The sequence below is a fragment of the Patagioenas fasciata genome, chromosome 2 (assembly GCF_037038585.1).
Source record: "Patagioenas fasciata isolate bPatFas1 chromosome 2, bPatFas1.hap1, whole genome shotgun sequence".
Lineage (NCBI taxonomy): Eukaryota > Metazoa > Chordata > Aves > Columbiformes > Columbidae > Patagioenas > Patagioenas fasciata.
Window position 1 is genome coordinate 98,754,592 of NC_092521.1, and position 20,110 is coordinate 98,774,701.

The following is a 20,110-nucleotide window of genomic DNA, read 5'->3' on the forward strand; positions in this document are numbered from 1 at the left end:
TCATGTTCGTTTGGGTTTGCAGCCGCATGTGCGAGGAAATCGCTGGTTTCTACGTTTGGGATTTTAAACGCCGGTTCCCAAATGTTTGAGGGAGCACTGCCACCTGCCGGCCCCGCCGCCGGGCACCGAGGGGTGCGTGGGGCAGCGCGGAGGCAGCGGCGACCTCCCCGCACCCCCTGTCCCAATCCTTACTGCACCAAGTGCAGGTGCCTCCAGCACTCACACCGCATCCAAGTATTAATTGTGTGTTTGGGGGTGGAAATCCGTGCTTGCCCGCCACCTCGCTGCCCAGGGACGTGGGATTGTTACACCTCTGATGTAAGGCTTGCTTTTGACATAAAGCTGAAAGAGCAGGATTTTTGCCATGCCATAGAAAACGCAGTGGAAGGGATGGGGTGGGGGGCATGGATTTCTCAGCATCCCAGCACATCAGTCCGGTTTGTGGCCCTTCACCACAATATCAAATTTTGTGCTTGGCCACTTAGTGGGATTTGGTTTTATTTATTTAAGTTAATTATCCTAAAATCATGGAATCATTTTGATTGGAAGAGACCCTGAAGATCATCAAGTCCAACCATAACCTAACTCCAACACTAAACCATGTCCCTAAGAACCTTGTCTGTACATGCTTTAAAACCCCCAGGGATGGTGACTCCATCACTTCCCTGGGCAGCCTGTTCCAATGCCTGCTAACCCTTTCTGTGAATATTTTTTTTTTTCTGATATCTAATCTGAACCTCCCCTGGTGCAACTTGAGGCTATTTCCTCTTGTCCTATCACTTGTTATTTGGGAGACCAACACTCCATGCTACAACCTCCTTTCAGGTAGTTGTAGACAGTGCTCAGGTCACCCCTAAGCCTCCTTTTCTCCAGGCTAAACAGCCCCAGTTCCCTCAGCCGCTACTCATCAGACTTGTCCTCCAGACCCTTCCCCAGCTTCGTTGCCAGTAATCTTCCTTGGCATGACTGGTGGATGCCCAGTTACTCCCTATACCACCCATTGCAGTGCTGAGCTACTATACACCCAGTTGCTCAGGGAGAAGCACAAGCAATGTCCTCCAGCGGCTATCCAAGAAGGTGGGCAAAATCCTGCCACATGCCATGAGAGCCCAGTCAGGTGTTGGAGGCCTGAGCTAGGAGCAGCAGAGCAAGAGCTCTGAAAAATCCCTGTTTTCCTCTGAGTGTTTGTGTGTGTGTGTGTAATTTCCATAATAATTGTGTCTGTTGTCTGCAGACATGAATTCATTACAGCAGGAGGTAAGAGAACAGCCAGCATCAACATACGTTTCAAATTCCTTGCTACAGCCTTGATTTATAAGGCACAACCTGAAACACTGCCTAGCTGGTTGCCTTTCAGTGAACTGAATTCAGCATGATAGCTGAGAGGACTGAAAAACAAATGAGGATTTTTATTTTTCTTTTCCAAAGCACTCCATCTCTGTATTTTTCATTTTTAAGAGTTGCTAGCTGTGTTCTCAGTATCCCCCCTCCTCCTTCCCATGCATTCTCCATCGGCACTTGCACTAATTCAGGCCCAAAAGTACTAAATTGCTTCACAGTTACGTGGGCACCCAGGGGCAGAATATTCAAGGAACAAATGAATTAATCATCTCAGATCCTCCATGCCAACCTGCATAAAAGCCCATGGCTCAGAGCAGCAGTGATGACAGGCATGGCCTGGGCCCTCAGCTGACCATACGCACCACGTCCTGCAGCAAGCGCCCCGTCCTCCTGCTGGACACAGGGATGGAGGCTGCTGGGTCCACATCCAACATGAGACAGCACTTGCGTTCACATGTGCTCTTTGAAGAACTTCAGCATATAGAAATAGGTGTACTAGGAAGAGGGAGCCCTGCAGAAAGAAAGAGGTCTGCAGTCATTATAAATGGACCTTCACAGTAACAACAAGAAAAAAAAAAAAAGCTTTCAGGGAGAAACAGAAAATAATGTTTTGCAATTACAGTCCACAGCTGCCGCAGCTCCAGCGCGCGTGCTATACACAGGTGCACCTATTATAGCAATGAATAGCGCGCACTGAAGGTGCCATCCATATGGGTAATAATACGGGGGCTGAAAAGGTATTTTCATTTGCAGCCTGATGCTGGGAAGGAAAAAAAGAATAAGTAGGCTATCGCTCAGCCACCCAGGTCTCAGCTGGAATACTGGGTGGCCAGGTGGGTGCTGGCAGAGGAGCTGCTTTCACCATCTGACTGGGGAAAGCCTCCTGATGCACCAGGTAACATCCAAGTGAAGCCCACAAGGCTTTAGCCAGTAGCAAAACTGGCAGCTTCTTCTCTTTCTTTGTTGTGAATAGTAATTTTTTAGGAGGTCCTTCTCATTCTGCTATTTAAAACACCTGAACTGTGAAAGGTACCTGGGAGTAGAGAAAGGGCAGGAGTCTCTGCTCCAGCCTCTTCCCTCCCCAACAGGCAAGCTCTGGCAGTGCCACTTTGCCAACTTGAGCAGCAGGGTCTCTCACTGGTGTCAATGATGGAGAACCAGATGCAGAAGGACAGCTGTTGGACCCTTTCCTCAATATTTTGCTCTTTTCCTCCCTCCTCCCTCCTCTCTCTGTCAGCCTCATGCAGTGGCAGAGGAGGCTGGACCATCTAATGTCCAGAGATCACTTCAACCTCCTTTATGCTGCTTCTGTGACTGCAGAGTGACTGAGGGCTATTTGGCTCCATTGTGGCTTATTGCAGCCCATGGCCAGTCTCCACTCCCATAGACCTCTGCAGCTCGGTTTGTCCCTTCAAGTCCTGTCATCACAGGGTAGCTCTTAGAGGGTGTCCCTTGGGACCACGGGTTTAGCAACCTGTTGCAAGCAAGAGAAATAATTTGCAGAGTGTTTTACCATACACAACCTTTCTCTCATCAGAAAGGGGAGCTGTTAAAGATACTTAGCAGAAAGCTAAGTGAAAAGCAGAAGAGGGGCTACCCAGTGCAAACTCGCATCCTGCCCCATGGTGAGCTTTTTTTTTTCACTCTGTAGGCCATTAAACATTTTTCCACTGGTATTGATGATGCCTACATCAAAAAAGTAAGGCTAGCATCAGGTTTGCCTTTTCCTCGCAGAGCTCTTGGTAGTTGTCCACAGACCCACCAGCAGCCACAAGTCATAGACCTCAAGCTTAGCATGCAGTAGGGATGGCTTTCCTGGGCACAAGGATGTCCTTATCCTCCCTACCAGCTCTGAGCCCACACTGTGAGGTCCATGTTGCTACAGAGCCAGCTAGTTCAAAGGTAATATAAGTAAGTCTGCATAGGCTGCACCCTTTTGACTTGCAGTCCAGACACCAACCAACCAAACTGTCTATTCTTTTTTTTTTCTTTTTGACCTTGCATAGAAAAACCACATTATTTGTCACTTCAGCCTCTGCACTGCCCCCAGCTTCAGCTGGGCTTCTACGGAACAATCCCGGCTCCAACAAGCCGACTGAGCACAGGGAAGCAGGTGCAAGGCTCAGGACTGCCCCACCGGCACTGCCTGACCAAGCACAGTGTGGGGCAGGGGTGTGACATCTGAAGCTTAGCCCCACCCTCTGGCCTGGAGAGGTGCTGGGAAAGTGTCCGGATGTTTTCACACCGATAGTGCCAGGAACCCCCTGAATGCGGGTGGAGGAAACAGTCACCCCCGGCACCAAGGCAAAAGCATCCTCCGGATTCCTGAAAAAGTCCCAGTTCACCAAGGTAGGCAGAACCAAAGTCTTTTTATAGTCCTTAAAATTGAGGGAGGCATTAAAATTAATTTGAAAACTTCACAGGAAGCTGGCCTAACGAAAACAAAAGTGGATTGATGCACTGGCTGGCATACCCTCGCCCTGGGAAAGAGCTCAGGCAACCACTTCCAGAAAAGCTGGAGCCTGCTGGAAGAGAGCACAAAACAGCAAACACTGCTCAAAGGAAGCTCACAAAGTGGCAATGTGGAAGAAATTATAATTGATTAATACAGTGCCTAAAGTGTGCAGGGTACTACAGAAGACTGAAAAAATGACCCAGAGATTTGGTTTTCCACTGTTCTTCAGCAGCAGCAGTCATTTCATACCAGCACAAAGTGGGAGCCCAATCTTCATGGCACAGAACAAGTGCACTTTATGTTGCCTTTCTCTCTCTTTTCCTGCTCCAAAGATCCCAGGGAAAGGGGTAATCAAGACTATTTGTTCCTGACCACTGGGGGTTGGAGCCTAAGCTATGGCATAGACCATAAACAACAGACAAAGGGAGAGGGAAGCTACGGAGAAGAGCTGCCACACTTATTTTTGGCTAGGGTGAAAGAAGGAATAAACTGGTGGCAATATCCAATGACCAGCTGCAGAAAAAGCAAAGAGTTACAGAAAAGAAAAAACTTGTTTCTTCTCTTAATTTGGTTGGACTCGAGAGTTTTGCCATGATCGATCTCTTCTAATATCAAAAGCAAACCAAATTAGAGCTTTAAATAATAAAATCTTAAGCCTGTAGTTCAGATTCAGCCACATCCCTGTATCCTTCATAGCAGGTCACCAGCAATAAACAAATAAATATAGACTGACAGACAAACAAAAGAGGTATGAAATGTGACCAGGGCCCAAACAGCAGCTTTTGCAGTGGCACCAGTTTTCAGCAGACCAGTAGTGCATCCTCAGGGTGTTCTGGCTTTGTATTGTGAGATGCCAGCAGGTTTCAGGTACTGTGGTTTCTCCAGAATTAGGAGGGTTAAGATTTCAGTTCTTGCTTTCTGCTCCCTCAAAAGCTGTGGTTTGAATTAAGAGGCTTCTCACTCAGTTACTGCGAATGGAAGTATGTTTCTGCTGGGTCTGACTTGGTGCAGGTGAACACCAAACCAAACTGCTGATGAGATTTTCATTACTAGTAAATTATGCAACTTTAAAAAGGTCTAGATTACTTTGGGGGTTGCAGTAATGGGAAAAGGGGCACATAAGGCATATATTTCCCTCAGCAAATTAAAAATATATCCTTTCACCTGTGGTTTATTTGCTGCATCAAGTCCAGAGCAGCTGAGGTTTGCATGTTATATTTCACTGTATCACACAGTCACAGCCTGCAGTTTTATCAGATACAATAAATAAATTGGAACAGGTTGATACAGGGGTGACGAAAACTCCAGATGTGCCAAAGGACAGGAGTGACTGAGCCTGACCTCTTCCCAATACTCACAAGTAATCCTTGCTTCAGGTTTGCAGTCCGTGCAGCAGCATTACTATGCAGCTGTCTCCCATGAGTTGTACCTCTGTGACAGGTGAACAATGTTCTGTCTCTCCAAAGTCTGGCTTATAAGGCTTCATAAAGACATTGGGATTCATAGTAGTTATATCTTAATGTGTATTTATGTTCTGTGATAATGTTTGGACTAAGCTTCTAACAGAGAAAAAAAGGGGGGGGGGGGCAGTGTTCAAAGGAAAAAATAAATAAACACCACAGATCAAACTTCACGGACAGATCTTTTTAATTTATTGTGTTTAAAATAGAAGAAGAACATTTTGTATCTGAATATCCAGAATATTCTTCCAGCTCAGAAATATTTATCTCCCGACTTACACGCTCTCGCAGCAGCCTCTGAATTCCTTTGAGTCATTAAAGGATTTTGTCCTCAAGTCATTCCCATTAGGGGAATATTCAATTTAGAAACCTGCCTCCTGCTTGAAGTTTGCATGTGAAATTCATGGTTAAGATCCCTCCTCACCGAGTTTCAGGTCAGTGCCCTATCTGCTGAAGAGACAGAGATACTTAACAATTAAATAGTCCTCTAGGCTATGTCTGTATGAGGTGATCCAGGAGGGCTCCCCAGCCTGGGGATCTGCATGCCCTGACTGTTTTTGCTCTGTGAAGGTCTCATCCATCCTCTCCAGATGCAACCCTTCCCACAGGAAGGGACATTCCCTGCAAGGGTCAGGAAGGACAGGCAGTGCCCTCCGGGTCCCCAGAGTGGGCAGCTGGAGTCTCTGGCCACACAGCCAACCCCGCAGCCTAAGGCAGCTGAACACTGCTGGAGAGCTGGGAATGAGCCCTGAAATGATCTCTTGGTGCCTAAATGCCTCTGCTTCAGGCTAATAGTAGCATCCAAGAAGCAGGAGCAACCTGAAAAGTGGGAGGAGGTGAGGGCATTTCTTTGCCTGTTCAAAGATGACACAGTTCTGCTTGTAGGAAGCAAATTATTTTTCCATTCTCGAGCTTTTGATATTAAGAATTAGCTATCCACTTTCCAGAAAACAGGGAATTAGTCTTTCCAGACTACATGTTTAACAGACAAGAAATGAGCTCAAGACATATTCCCTCTTCTTCTCTTAGCCCCTCACCCCCTGCCTCATATCTCTTCTATGCAGTTTTCCAAATAGTTTAATAATATTCACAGGGACATTAGATTAATTGGATTTTAATTCCAAATGACTGTGAAAGCAGAGAAGTGAGTCACCAGTCCATGCTAATGAGAAGATCTATTAAGGACCCTTCTCTGATAGACACATAGAGTAGGGTTATAAATATTTCATATTCAATTAATTGAATTTTGCCCCGTTATATGATACTGCCCTGGAATGTTAATCAACTGGGACCAGAGAGAGAGAGGAAGAAAGAAGGAAAAAAAAAAAATTAAAGAGCAACTTTAAACAACATCAGAGCCATTCCTATCCCCAAATCCTGCCAGTTCATACAGCGCCTGCACATCAGAGCGAAGGCTTTCATACAGCCTGCATCTGGTTCCATACAGCAGATAAATTAATGTTAATTAATCAGACAGTCATTTTATGAAGAACTGTGCGCAAAAGGTTATTTGAGCCCTGCTGCAAATAGATTTATAGGTATAATTGCCATGTTGAATGACCCTCTGTACATAGGCTCATTAAACTGGCCATCAGTCAAGAAGTCTAATTGAGGCAGGCCAATAGCACACCGCTGGGACAAGGCGGCTGGCTGCAAACAAGATCACTCCACAGCAGCCAGCTCTCTGAAAGCCACCGATAATGTCGCTTCCCATCCTCTGGGCAGCTTCTGTCACTGTCCCTCCTGCCAGCCAAACCTCTGGGCTCGAAGGAGCCAGGAGAAAGGAGAGCTCCCGCGCCCAGCGTGGCTGCTGTGCCCAGTATGGCTTCACATCATTTGCAAAGCACATCGGGGGAACTGGGTGCAGTGTGGAAACGGTCTTACTGACAGCCACGGTTTCCTGAAGCCTTTCTGGCCTTTGCAGCTGGTAACAGCCTGAACACACAGGCTTCAAGGGCACCGAGACCAGAAGGCAAATATAAAGACACTAAAGATTCTTGATGACATTTTGTATTTTAAGAGCATCTCTTGACTTCATTGGGGTGGGGAAAGCATGGGAATGTCCAGTCCAGGATTTGAAACAGCCGGAACTGGCAATCAGGCACAGGCATGTACCCAGCAAGTGGGGCAGCTGACAAGGCTGCAGTCCCCTCTGCCAGTGATTGACAGATCACATGGTTACACCATGGGAGGTTGTTCCTAGCCTTGCTGTGTCCAGTTCTGCAGGTGCAGAGTCCAATCCTGGCTCCTCCCAAACCTTCACACAATCTCTGGTGGCAGACACATGAAGACATAGACTGGCACTTCAGAAACCCACCCTTTGCTCCTGCTAGTGGCACAAGCTGTCTGCTCATCCTCCTTTGTAACAATCTCTCTGTACTTCTGGTCCCCTCCTATGCAGTTACAGAATCATAGAATCATTTTGGTTGGAAGAGACCCTCAGGATCATTGAGTCCAACCATAATCTCAGTCTGACACTAAACCATGTTCCTAAGAAACCTCATCTAAATGCCTTTTAAACACCTCCAGGGACGGTGACTCAACCACTTCCCTGGGCAGCCTGTTCCAATGCCTGACAAGCATTTCCATGAAGAATTTTTTCCTAATATCCAATCTGAACCTCCCCTGGCACAACTTGAGGCAATTTCTTCTCATTCTATTGCTTGCTACTTGGGACAAGAGACTAACGCCCTCCATGCTACAACCTCCTTTCAGATAGTTGTAGACAGTGATCAGGTCTCCCCTCAGCCTCCTCTTCTCCAGGCTAAACAGCCCCAGTTCCAATTATCTCTGCTGTCTGCTGCCCAAATCCACCTGCCTTTCTGCTCATGATTTGTGTGAGAATTGTCTCTTCTTTCATGTACCTGAGGGGCCCTGCACCAGAGTTTGCACATTGAAGGCTGAGGCTGCAAGCAGTCTCTCACACATGCACACCATGGATCACACACATGTTCAAGGGATAGGAGAAGAAGGAAGCGGCACCCCGAGCTATCCCAAAGTGTCCTATGCAGTCCATCAGCTGACTGCCTTGGCAGAGCCATGGACCAGGCCAGCTGGGGAACCCGTGTACGTCAGAAATGGAGTTTTTTGTCCAAGCTGCCTCCAGAACACCTCCAGGGGAAACTTGCATCATTTGCTATACACCGGAAGGTGTCATTTAAGAGTGCTGGAGCAAAAAAAACCTGCATCAGAGTCACAGACAGGTAAATCAAGTAATAGACTTAGAATGTGTTCATGTTATCTATTCTTATACTCACGTTATACACCACATCTTTTGAGGCTGCCTTTAGTTGTGTATCTCCCTGATCAGACAAAAAATAGCCATGTAACACCATTTTGCTCAAACACAAACAAAACAAAGCAGGAACACTAATGTGCCCTGATACAGAACCTACCAAGACATGAAAAAATAAGCATCTTTATGAACAAAGAGAAATCCATGTGTCTCAGAGGAGGGTCCATGTCACCAGCTGAAGATGGGGTACCCACTTCCATCACTGGACAAGGCAAGGGTTGCTTAGCATGTTGGGGGTCCTGGCAGTATTTCCCTTCACCCTGTCCCACAGCAACTGGTTCAGCCTGGGTATGCTCCACATTCTTTTCCCAGTATTTCTGGACCGGTACAGCTTCTGACAGAGAGATCAGGAAAACCAACCATAAGCATGACACACTCCTGGATCTGCTGCCTGCCGCACACAGTCAAGCTGGACGGCTCCTCATCCAGGTGTGAGCAAACCACCCTGAAGTAGAAAAGCCTCCAGGCAGGCCTGGGGTCCCACTTTTAGAGCTGCTCTGTGGATGGACAATAAATCAGGTCCTGAGGGCAGTCTCAGGGCACTTCTCAGAACTGATATTTCCTCGTCCTGTGGTTCCTTTCCACAGACCATATTCGAGTCAGGTGAATAACAGTGTACCTCAAATTTTTAAGGCATATAAACACCATCTTTGCTACCAGCAAGGCAGTATTTCCTCCTGTAACAATATTGTTTTCCAGTCTACCTAGATTTTCAATTTCTCTTGCTCTCCTGCCCCAAAGCAAAGCACATTTATCACCACAGATGCGAAACCCACCAGCTGTCCTGCAGTTATCAGGGTTGCAATGCTGCAAAACCCCCCACCTTTGCAGCATCCCCCCCTCAGTACACTTGAATCTTCACTCGAGTGTTCGCCGAGGTCCAGCCGCCCACAGAGGGCACCACTCGTAAATGTAACCGAGCAAATGCGCCGTCACTTTATGTCACATCAGCGCTCAGAAGGCTGCAGCTTCCACCCAGAGCAAATTCAAATGCAAGGGAGCAGCAGGCTGATGCTGCACAAAAGAATACATTTGTATAGTGCACACTGTGCTTCTGCACTCACGCTGATGTCATGCAAGGCTTCCCACTTTGTAATCGCAGTGGAATATCTCTAGCACCTGAGAGCTGAAGCACATCAGTTCAGTGACATAAGGAAAGAGAATGGTACCTCCAAACATATTTGTTATTTCAATATGCTGCTGTGCGTGCCACTTTGTCTTCAGTAAGAATGAGGAAAGCCATGCTCTTCTTCTGTCCACAACACACGGATCATAGGCAACGCTTGTCACACACTCTTAAATGTTAAAGCCAAATTTCCAGTTAGTCCCTTTGCTACTCCAGACAGCAGAATATTTTTCTAAAGTCTGCAGTTCAGGAATAGGGAGATAAGGGCTATAAATATCAGAGACACTGACCTCAGTGATGGGAATTTTATCGCTAACCTACCTTGGGTGTCGAGATTTCAACCTGTAATTTCTAAGAAAGGATCCAGTTCTAGTCTGCTGAGCCTGATATTATATATACAGAGATGCAAGTGCAGGTTTATGTGAACACCTATCAACAGGCTAAAAATCTATGGCCTTCTTACCCGCCTACCTCATTTTAAGTGATGCAAAACATCTCAGCTATGTACAATGTATGCATGCAGAACAGAGCAGCCCAAAGGAAGGAAAAATATTTGCCTACCTTGTATCCCACTTCTGTGCTGCCTCCATTGCTCGGCATGCTCCAAGGGGACATGCAGGAATGTACTCAAAGAGGGGGACAGCTTACAGGACAGCAAAGAAAGTACTTTCTGCTTCCAGCTCACTAAGGAAGTTGCTGAGCTGTCGCTTCTTTAAATATCAGACTCATACTTATGCTGAAATTAAGTTTTACTCTTCATTCAGTCCTCTCTCCTAAGTGTGCCTCAACTTCTACTTTAGTTTTAATGCAGCTGAATGTGCAGAAAAATAGCATTTAGAATGTGCCTTCAATCCAAGGTCATGGTGTCTTTTTGGTATTCCTGTATTTAAAATACAACTTTTGTCAATCCAGTACAATCTACTTTTAAAATTTCTGTCTGATAGTCCCATATTTCTCTCTTACAAACCATCAAGATTCTTTGTGTTCAGAATCTCCCTAAGAGCACCAGCTCCTCGGCTTTTTGCAGCACAAGGACCCCAGACAGGGATTAGAAGCTACTAACATGCTGGTAATCGCAATCATGGATTTTAATCACTGAAGCAGTCCTTCAAGTTACAGTATTCCACATAGAGACCAAGTCATGCAAAGCTAATACTCGAGCTCCCAACATCACACTTTTATGACCTGAATGTCTACTTTGGCTCTTACGAGTTACATACTCCTGTGCAAAGTAGATGCATGCTACTAGCATGAGTCTCCTCTAAATAGTATTGGCTGTTTGTAGTCTCTCTATAAAACCAAATTTTCTCCCTCTGAGAAGAAGAAAAGGAGAGAAAGACTTAGTACAAAGGATTGAAAAAGGTAATACCAAAGCTAATATCCTTTTTTCAAAAGAATATTTTACAGCGGTTTAAATCCGCACTGTGTTAGCTTTGCAGGGCTGCCACATTTGTCTAGGTAAGCTGCCCAGTCCACAGTAACACAGTACAGCAAATACTTTTGACAATTTCTTCCCCCCCCCCAACTTTAAGACTAATTCAACCAGCATGTTTCCCTGCAAATGCAACATTTAAAAAGTACTATTTCAGTGTTAATTTGTGTAACATATCATATTAAAACCACATGACCAGTTGCCATTGAAGCCCAGGGTTCCTGTTTTCAGGGAGAAGTTCAGGCTAAGACAACATGACAGCAGAGGAAGAGTTTGCTCACTGGCCCTGACTAATCCATCACATTGTAGAAGCTGAAACTACAACAGAAGTTGATGGCATTGTAGTTAAGCAATTTCCACTTACATGAAATGCTAGAAAAGAAACCCCACAGATAATATCTGTCCTCTCTTGAAGGCACAGCTGGGGAAGGGCTGCAGAGCAGCACATGGGCTGTGCAGGCAGATCTCCAGGTGCAAAGTAGCAGATACAAACCTGCAACCCCCATCAACTCCATTTATTTTCCAGAGCAGGTATTAAAGCCAACCTAATGGAAACATGGGCCTTCTGCGGTGTTGCTGAAGCCTGGTGTTGATATGCATTACATTGGCTCTGCCAGCACTCGTAGAGATTCATTCGAGTTTCTGGGAGGTAAACACAGCCTGGCTTCAGCACACAGGATCCCACATCCAGCAGCGCCCAAACCACCATCCTTCCCAGGGATGCACCCTGGCTCCCTGCCATGAGCAACAGGGCTGGTGCAGCCAGACCTCGAGGGAAATGTTGGATGCCCAAGAGGCGAGTGGGGCTGGTGCCAATAAGGAGAAAACATAAATGAGGACAAATAAGGATCAGCCAAGTTAAGGACAAAACTTCCACAAAAATGAATGGGGTTCATCTTGTCTCTGTTTCAGCAGGAGCAGGCTGTAAAGCCCATCTTGTCTGTAAAATCCAGCAGATGAGAAGTGGGCTTGTTCAGCTTTGAGAAAAAAAAAGGCTTAGGGGAGACACCTCATCACCTTGTTCCAATATTTAAAGGGTGGCTACAAAGAAGATGGAGACTCTCTTTTTACAGGGAGATAAATGGAAAAAACAAGGGGTAATGGGTAGAAGTTCCTCCTGAGGAGATTCTGACTGGACACAAGAGGGAAATTTTTCACAATGAGAACAATCAGCTATTGGAATCATCTTGCCTGGTGGATTCCCCAGCATTGGACACTTTTAAGATTCAGCTGGACAGGGTGCTGGGCCATCTTGTGTAGACTGTGCTTTTGCCAAGAAAGGTTGGACCAGATGATCCTTGTGGCCACTTCCAACCTGGTATTCTATGATCTCGCCTCACAAGTGTGAGGAATCTCACACCTGCTCACCCATTTTCACATTAGATGTATGTGATTAATAATGCCAGGAGGTGACACAAAGCAATTTGTTTATTCAGATCAACCTTCCAATCCCACTTCACTTTCAAAATAAATTACCAAACAAACTCTTCCATGAACTATGCTCTAAATCATGAGGTGGTCACAAAACAAAAACTTCTCATCAGAGAAAAGAAAATTTTTTTGAACCTGTTTTGGTTTCACCAATTTGTTTCTTCCCAAAATTTTAATCTGACATAAAAATCAGAATGCAGCAACCAGCAGATTCTTTGCTCAATCACATGTCAGTTAAATGATCATAAAGCAATACCAGTACTTTAACAAGGGAATTAAGAGTTGGACTTGATGATCTCTGAGGTCTTTTCCAACCCAGTCGATTCTGTGATTCTGCGAATTGCTTCTATAAAATCCTGATAAAAACATTCCTGGAAAACAGTAATTTTAAAAAATGTTTTAGTTGGTTTTGATGTGTCATACAAGCCTGTTTTATTGGGGTAAGTGGATTTAAAAAAAGAACAAAGAAATAAAACCTGACAAAGCATTTAGCAGCAGGTTACCTCAATGCACAATAAGCTCTTAGAAATTGAACCTCAAAACATCCCTCTAAGCCAAGGGCTTTATAAGCAGGGCAACTTGCATCACCAGGCTAAGTCACACGTCAAGATCATACAGGACTCAAGTCTTGACTCTTGTGATGATCATATCACAACACAATATTTTGTAGAGAGTGACTTATTATGACTATGATAATTACTCTTCAGGTTTCATAGTGTTATCCTGCTAAAATGTAACCCTCCACAAGATGGGATGTTTTTGAGTAGAACAGTCTGACCCATTACAAACCTTCTTCAGATTTAACCCCTAACTGTGAGCTTAAAATACTAAACCTGCACGGCTCCCCAGTTATTTTGATGCTGAAAAAATGGAAGTGCTGCATCACTCTAAAACTGCAAAGTAAGGCTGATGTAGCAATGAGCACCAGCTACGTCATTAGAGAAGCACAACTCCACACATCACAGAGTGTATGTTCCTTCTTTTACTCTAAAGGTTTGAGGTTTGTTCGTTTCACTTTTACTTGGCTTTAGATTTTGGCCGAGGCAGTTGCCAGTGTTCCCAGACACCTATTCCCAAGGGACTTGTCTCGCCGTCATTACCAGCAGGTGTCATGGTGAAGGATGTGAAATACACTTGCTGCCAAGTTCAGGCTGTAGTCCCTGCTCTGGGGATTGCCAGAGAAAACCCCGCTCCCTCTATTCCCTGCCAGGGCAGAAGTCAGTGCCAGCACCTTGAGCAACCCCATGTCCCTAAGTTTTCTACTTGTACCATCTTTCTCCACAGCCAAGAGACGAAAAGCTTCTCCTGCCAGCTGCCCACAGCACCAGGCTACCAGGCAGCTGGTCTAATTGTTTACTAGCCACTACCTGGCCCTCTAATCACAAGATTATTGATTAATAATTGTATATTACTGTAAAAGAGCAAAAATGCCTGTGTAAAAAAGTTTAAATATATAAAAACACTTCATAAAAATATTTATTTAAAAAATCAAAATGCCCCATGAGCCTGTAAACGTTGGCTGTAAAAATCTCTCTTAACTGGAATAATTTGGAATACAGTCATTCAGGCTCTTTTCTGCCCTGTCCAGTAAAATTTCAAGAAAACTAATACAAATGCCACTTGTATTCTACTTCAGCCTTCATTCCACCCATTTCTATTCTTCTTTGTTTGTTTCCAATATGACAGTTTGATTTCCCAATGTCAGCAATTTTCTTTGGAGGCATCATTTGTCTTTGCTTTTAATAGCGTTCTTCATGGCCTGATTCTGAGGCTTTCTCATGGAGTGGGTTTGAGGTCTGATCGGTAAAACGAGTAACACCAGGATGCTTAGAATGTGCATGTGAAAATACATCGACCTGGAAACAAAAGCAGAAAGAGAATGTTATATTTTTGTTGCTAACAACCTGAATTGTGCAACCTCAGTAAGTCCATGCAGAATTTTATGCTAAGTGATCAATGAGGACAGTATGAACCTGACCTAGAAAGCACAAAAATACACCCCTGAATTTCGCACAGCCTATGCATGTAGCATCCACTGGCATCAATGAAAATGTTGCCATGGATGTTAATGTTAAGGCAAGAAATAAATTGGGAAACTCCAGCATCTGAAGTCTGACAGCTCAGGTTAACCCATGTAATTCAACTTTAAACTTACTCAGCCCATCTCTCTTTTAATGTTAGAATATACATGGCTACATTCTGAAGAAATATCCTTCATGCTTAGGACATAAAGCTTGCACAAGTTTAAAAGACAAAACAAAACACAACAAATGCACACACACACAAATGATTCCAAGTGCTGTGCTGAGATCTGAAATAAATCAAAACACTCAGCTTTTAGCTGGGGAAGGTCAGGTAGTGATGTTTACAGAAGGGTTGTGTTTTTGAAGGTAACTACTCCGAGGTATTTTAATTTGATATCTTATTAAATATCAAATATTTTTATATCAAATAATTTGGTAAACACAAGATTGAACAGAAATAGAAAATACTTTAGCCTACTACATGAGGCTCTGGTTCTGTGGAGGACTACATCTGGGAAAAGTATGGTCCAGCTCTTAACAACAGAGATGCACCTCTCTGTGGCCTCATTTATGCTTCTTAGTATAGTTCTAATATTTTGTAAGGTGGTTAAGACCACTGCCAGCTGTGCAGTGCTCCAAACTTCCTTGCTTAAACTTAAGTATTAACTATATTCTAGGGCAAAGAATATTAAGGTGATGAGCCAACTTGGGGAGAGGGTGGAAAATAATTTTCTTTGGTCAGAACCTTGGTAAAAGTAACATTTCTGCATTCATGGATGCTGGCATAGCACTAGCAAGTTCTTCACACATATTTATTTCTGTAGTTTTGATGTTAGCAATGTAATCTCACAGAATTACATTAATATTTACTACACAGAATGGCCTATTGTAGCACAAAAGGAACCAACTTCACTTATGGGGTAAATTTATGAACTGGTTTAATATTTTAGTCTTTTCTCTCCTTTTTTGTTCTGACTGCTGTTTGCTACTTCTGTCTTTATAGAAAAATTAGATGTTAACAAGGTAGTTGGGAATGCACCTTACTGAAACTAAGAAAGATTTGGAGTAATTTTTGTATAGTACATTTTCTGTGTTGAAATAAAATGTTTTAAGAAACAAGAATAGAAAATGTCAAAATTCAACCCCTTTTAAACAGACTTACTGACAGCAGCTATCCTGACTACCAGTTCTATATCTTACGTTAGAGGAATGAATTGTCTTTTGTCTTAACCAAAATCTGTTACTCTGTGTTGAAAGTTTACTGAAGAATGAAAGAAAAGTAAAGAAATGTAGTCCAGTCTTCCTTTCCAAATTATTTTCTCAATTTCTCTCTTTCAAATTATTTCTATTGTATTCCATATATTCCACTACCAGCGTTTTCTTATTTTTAAGGAACCTAAGGAGGTATTCACTTCTTACGGAAGTATTCAAAAAGAGAAGCATACTCATTTCAAGAGGTAATACTCTACCAAGCACCCTCCTTATCTCCTGCCGACCCATCACATCTCCTGTTCTACACACTTGGCAGCTGGAATCTTGGTCTTTTCTCATCAATTCCTTCCTACTGCCAACTCACATTATTCTTAACCTCTCCAGCCTTGGCCACTGTTAATGGTTCAGACTTGACTGTTTTGAAAAAGAGAACCAAATACACGAAGTCACATAAGGACACAGAAGGACTGCGAAGCAGAAGTGAAGTGCTCTGCGTTAGCATTATTATTATCATTTCAATAAGTTATAGGAGCACAAAAATCACCCCTTACAGATTATTAAACATCCTGTTTGGACTCCTTTCAAATGTGATGAAATGCCAACTGCTTTTCAGAGTGGTTTGTGTTGTTTAACAAAAGCCTGTGCTGGCCTGGAGAGTAATAGTCAAGAAGAGAGAACTTACTTGTAAAACTTAATCGTGGGCTCAACAGCCAGCATAACAAATGGCGCAACAGTGTAGCACACGGCCAGTTGAGTGACAACCCAGGTAGCAACGTCATAGGCTATCTTGAGAGGCACTGATGAGAGGAAGTAATGTCTGCAATTGTTTCTTACCTGCAGGTCATGGAAAAATACACAGAAAATTATATAAATCCATTTCCTAGGCAAAGTCATGTGGACGCATTGCAGCGGATGACGTTCCACTTATCATCACCACTACTACAGAAAAGCTTATACTCTGGTTAGAAAGCCCCGAGACTAGGAAGACAGAAGTGTACTGACTGGCATCTCCAAGATCCCACAGTCAATGAGCAGCAAATAGAGAAGCATCCCCCAATTGCCCTGGCAGCCAAGAGGGCCAACCATGTCCTGGGTGCATCCAGCACAGCGTTGCCAGCTGGGTGAGGGAGGTGATTGTCCTGCTCTGCTCTGCACTGGTGTAGCCTCACCTGGAGCACTGTGTGCAGTTCTGTGCAACACAGGATAAAAAAAGATCTAAAGTTACTGGAGAGTGTCCAGAAGAGGGCTACGAAGCTGGTGAAGGGTTTGGAGAGGAAGCCATGTGAGAAGCAGCTAAAGTCACTGGGTTTGTTCAGCCTGGAGGAGAGGAGACTGAGGGGAGACCTCATGGGACTACAGCTTCCTCACAAGGGGAGGAGGAGGGGCAGGCGATGAGCTCTTCTCTTTAGTGACCAATGACAGAACCCAAGGGAATGGCAGGAAGATGTACCAGGGGAGGTTTAGGTTGGACATTAGGAAAAGGTTCTTCCCCCAGAGGGTGGTGGAGCGCTGGAACAGGCTCCCCAGGGAGGTGTCACGGCCCCAAGCCTGACAGTATTCAATAAGAGACTGGACAACACCCTCAGACACATGGTGTGAACTGTGGGGTTGTCATATACAGGGACAAGAGCTGGACTCGATGATCCTTGCAGGTCCTTTCCAGCTCAGGACATTCTATGATTCTAATCATGGGAGCAGACTCTCATCCTGGGTATCTGGCACAATATCTTTGGGGAGGAGAGCTGGTAAGACTCGATCTTCCTCTCTCCTGGTTTTAATTTATTTATGGTTATCAATGGTGAAACAAAGTTACTTTTAATGAATAAATATGTGTTTCTACCTGCAAGCATTTGCTCCCTAGAGATTTTGGTTTATCTTGACATCTATGAAATCCTCATAAATGAGAAGCAAAGCACATGTTAAGACTGCATGTTCAGCAACCTGCTCTAGCCACAGCAGCTAATACTGATCACTAGCTTAATTCATCCTTCAGATTGACCTGGTTATTTATCCATAGCCAAAGTCTGAAAGACAACAATGGTGCTTCCTAACCCTTCACAACAGGTTGGTTCAGCCTGAAAGATCAGCAGTAATAAATTTAACAAAGTGAGAGACATAAAACTTGTTCTCTCTTTGTTGACGCCACCCAAGACGAGGTTCATAAACATGGAGACCAGTTTACTGCATCAGTTGCATCCACATTAAACAGTTAAAGTTTGAGCTAGCGCTCAACCCACAACAGCTTCTTGCGAAACATTGTTCACAGAGCTGATTACATGCCAGCATATAGAAAACATGACCTAGCAGAAGTCTGAACTCAAGCTTAACCTTGAATCCCAAGCTAATATGACTGCATGAACATAGCTGGTGGTACTTCTAACTGTACACACACAAGCAACATTTCCTCTGGCAGCCAAGGACAGCATTGCAGCATGTGCAGAACTGGGCTGGTTATAGCTGCTGGGGGTACTTTGTAATTAGCATCAATGCAAAACAAAGTTTCAGTGAATCTCAAGTTCACTAAGGCATGAAAGAGGGCTCACAACAGGTACAAGCTGCTTGACCATGTCAGGGTGATTCCCACAGTTGACAGCTGGATAGTATCTAGCATGGGTCTTAGAAGAGAACAACGAAAGGTACATACTGCTCTGGCTGCGAGTGTGATAAGGATTCCAGTAAGAAACGTAAAATAATATCCAGGATAGATACCATGCCATAGGGCCGAGAGGATAAACGTTAGAGCCGTAGGGTACCAGGGAGCTCTGTCATAGCAGACACTGCAAAGACAAAAACAAAATAAGAAGAAGCTGGACACAACTGAACAATGGAGACTGCACTTAAATCTTTTTCTATTTTTAAGGTTTCATTCTGTTGTCTTAATGGTCTTATCTTTCCTCAGTTACAGACAAGGGCATGAGACACTCTTGTTTATATGGAGCATTAGATGGGGAGAGGAAACATGCTTTTAGGCACTAGATGTCCGAAGAGCATCTGTATAAATATTCCTGATGCTCATAGCATTGAAAAAAAAAAAAAGGCAGGGGGAAAGGGCAGGTGAGACCTCTCTTTCAACTTTATATCTCTATCTGGAATCACACACTGCACTTCAAAACTCTGATGGCAGATCAAGAGCAAGTCGAAGGACAGAGACGTGGCCCCACCATTCACTGGTGAACAGAAGTACTTTTAGGCACTGTTAGCTGGCAGATGCTGGGAACAATAGGGAGTGTCATAAGCTGTTGCAAAGCAGGGGATTCCTGCTAACTTCAGCAGCCCGAAATCTTACTCCAAAGACATCAGCTAATGACACTGGTTCAAGAACACACCTATTTAGCTATCTGAGGTTTAACTGAAAAGAAACAAGTCAAGATAATGCACTTCTTAGCAGCAGCATCCTTTCAATCATGAAAAACAGTAGATATTGACTTCTGCGATGTATATATTTAACAAGAAAAATAGCTATGATAACTACAATAAATCCATGCCTGTATTTCAGATCTTACATTGACTGTACGCTGAGCTTTAATCATGCCAAAAGGTATAACAAATAACAGGAGACAGTTCAATCTACAAAACCTGGATTTATGCTAGTATTTTTAAGTGTCTTAACAGTCACAGGTTAAAATCAGATCTTCTCAGTGCTGCAAGTCTCTTCTTCATATCCTTAACAGGGATCCTCTAAGCAACCATCTTCTGGTAACTCCAAACCAGACTACATTGGGGCTCTGAAGATTTCAACTTCTCTCCAGTTCTAGCTGAACTGGATCCCAGTGGCACAAGGCTTGCATCCAGTGATAGTACACATGGAAAACATAACATAGCAAAGTGCAACCATACAGCAAGAATAACGGAGGCAAACGGAAGCCCAAAAGATGCCATCAAAATGCTATTACATTTTATTATGGAAGATCTGAACAGTTTGTTTATAGCTTTGCTGCTCATATACAAAATGTAGGCATTTTAAATTTGCAGCAATAAAACATTACAGCACCAAATATACTTGTATTCCGCCAACTGTTGCAGACACAGGAAACAAAGACACACAAGAAGCTATACATTTATGAGATTCAACAGTCACTCTTTTTCCAGGCCATCTAGAGTTTTTGGGTCTTACAAGCACATTACTGTTTCACTATTCTTACCGTTTTAGCCAGGCAGCTGTTTGAATATTCCAGTTTTCAATGTACATTTTAAAACTTGTTGCAGTCTAAGAAAGAAGTTCACATGAAACATTAGCAATGAAACCTGTAAAATAATACTTTCATTTTAAATTAGAGAGGAGATACACGGAAAATATTAATGCCAGTAGCTACCTGTTGTGAAGACCGTGCCAC

At 43.9% G+C, this 20,110-nt stretch overlaps 1 protein-coding gene across 3 annotated transcripts in view; it reads right to left on the bottom strand.

Moving 5' to 3' along the window:
- Positions 1-12,519: 12,519 nt before the first annotated feature.
- Positions 12,520-20,110, bottom strand: part of MBOAT1 (membrane bound glycerophospholipid O-acyltransferase 1) — a 58,612-nt gene continuing 51,021 nt past the window's right edge. For all 3 annotated transcript variants that reach the window (XM_065832771.2, XM_071804622.1, XM_071804623.1), the window contains 4 exons: positions 19,919-19,983; positions 18,421-18,553; positions 16,459-16,610; positions 12,520-14,396 (listed from right to left, as the gene is read on the bottom strand). In XM_065832771.2, the coding sequence (XP_065688843.1) occupies positions 14,264-14,396; positions 16,459-16,610; positions 18,421-18,553; positions 19,919-19,983 (483 nt within the window). In that variant the 3' untranslated portion in view covers positions 12,520-14,263. The remainder of the gene's footprint in view (positions 14,397-16,458; positions 16,611-18,420; positions 18,554-19,918; positions 19,984-20,110) is intronic.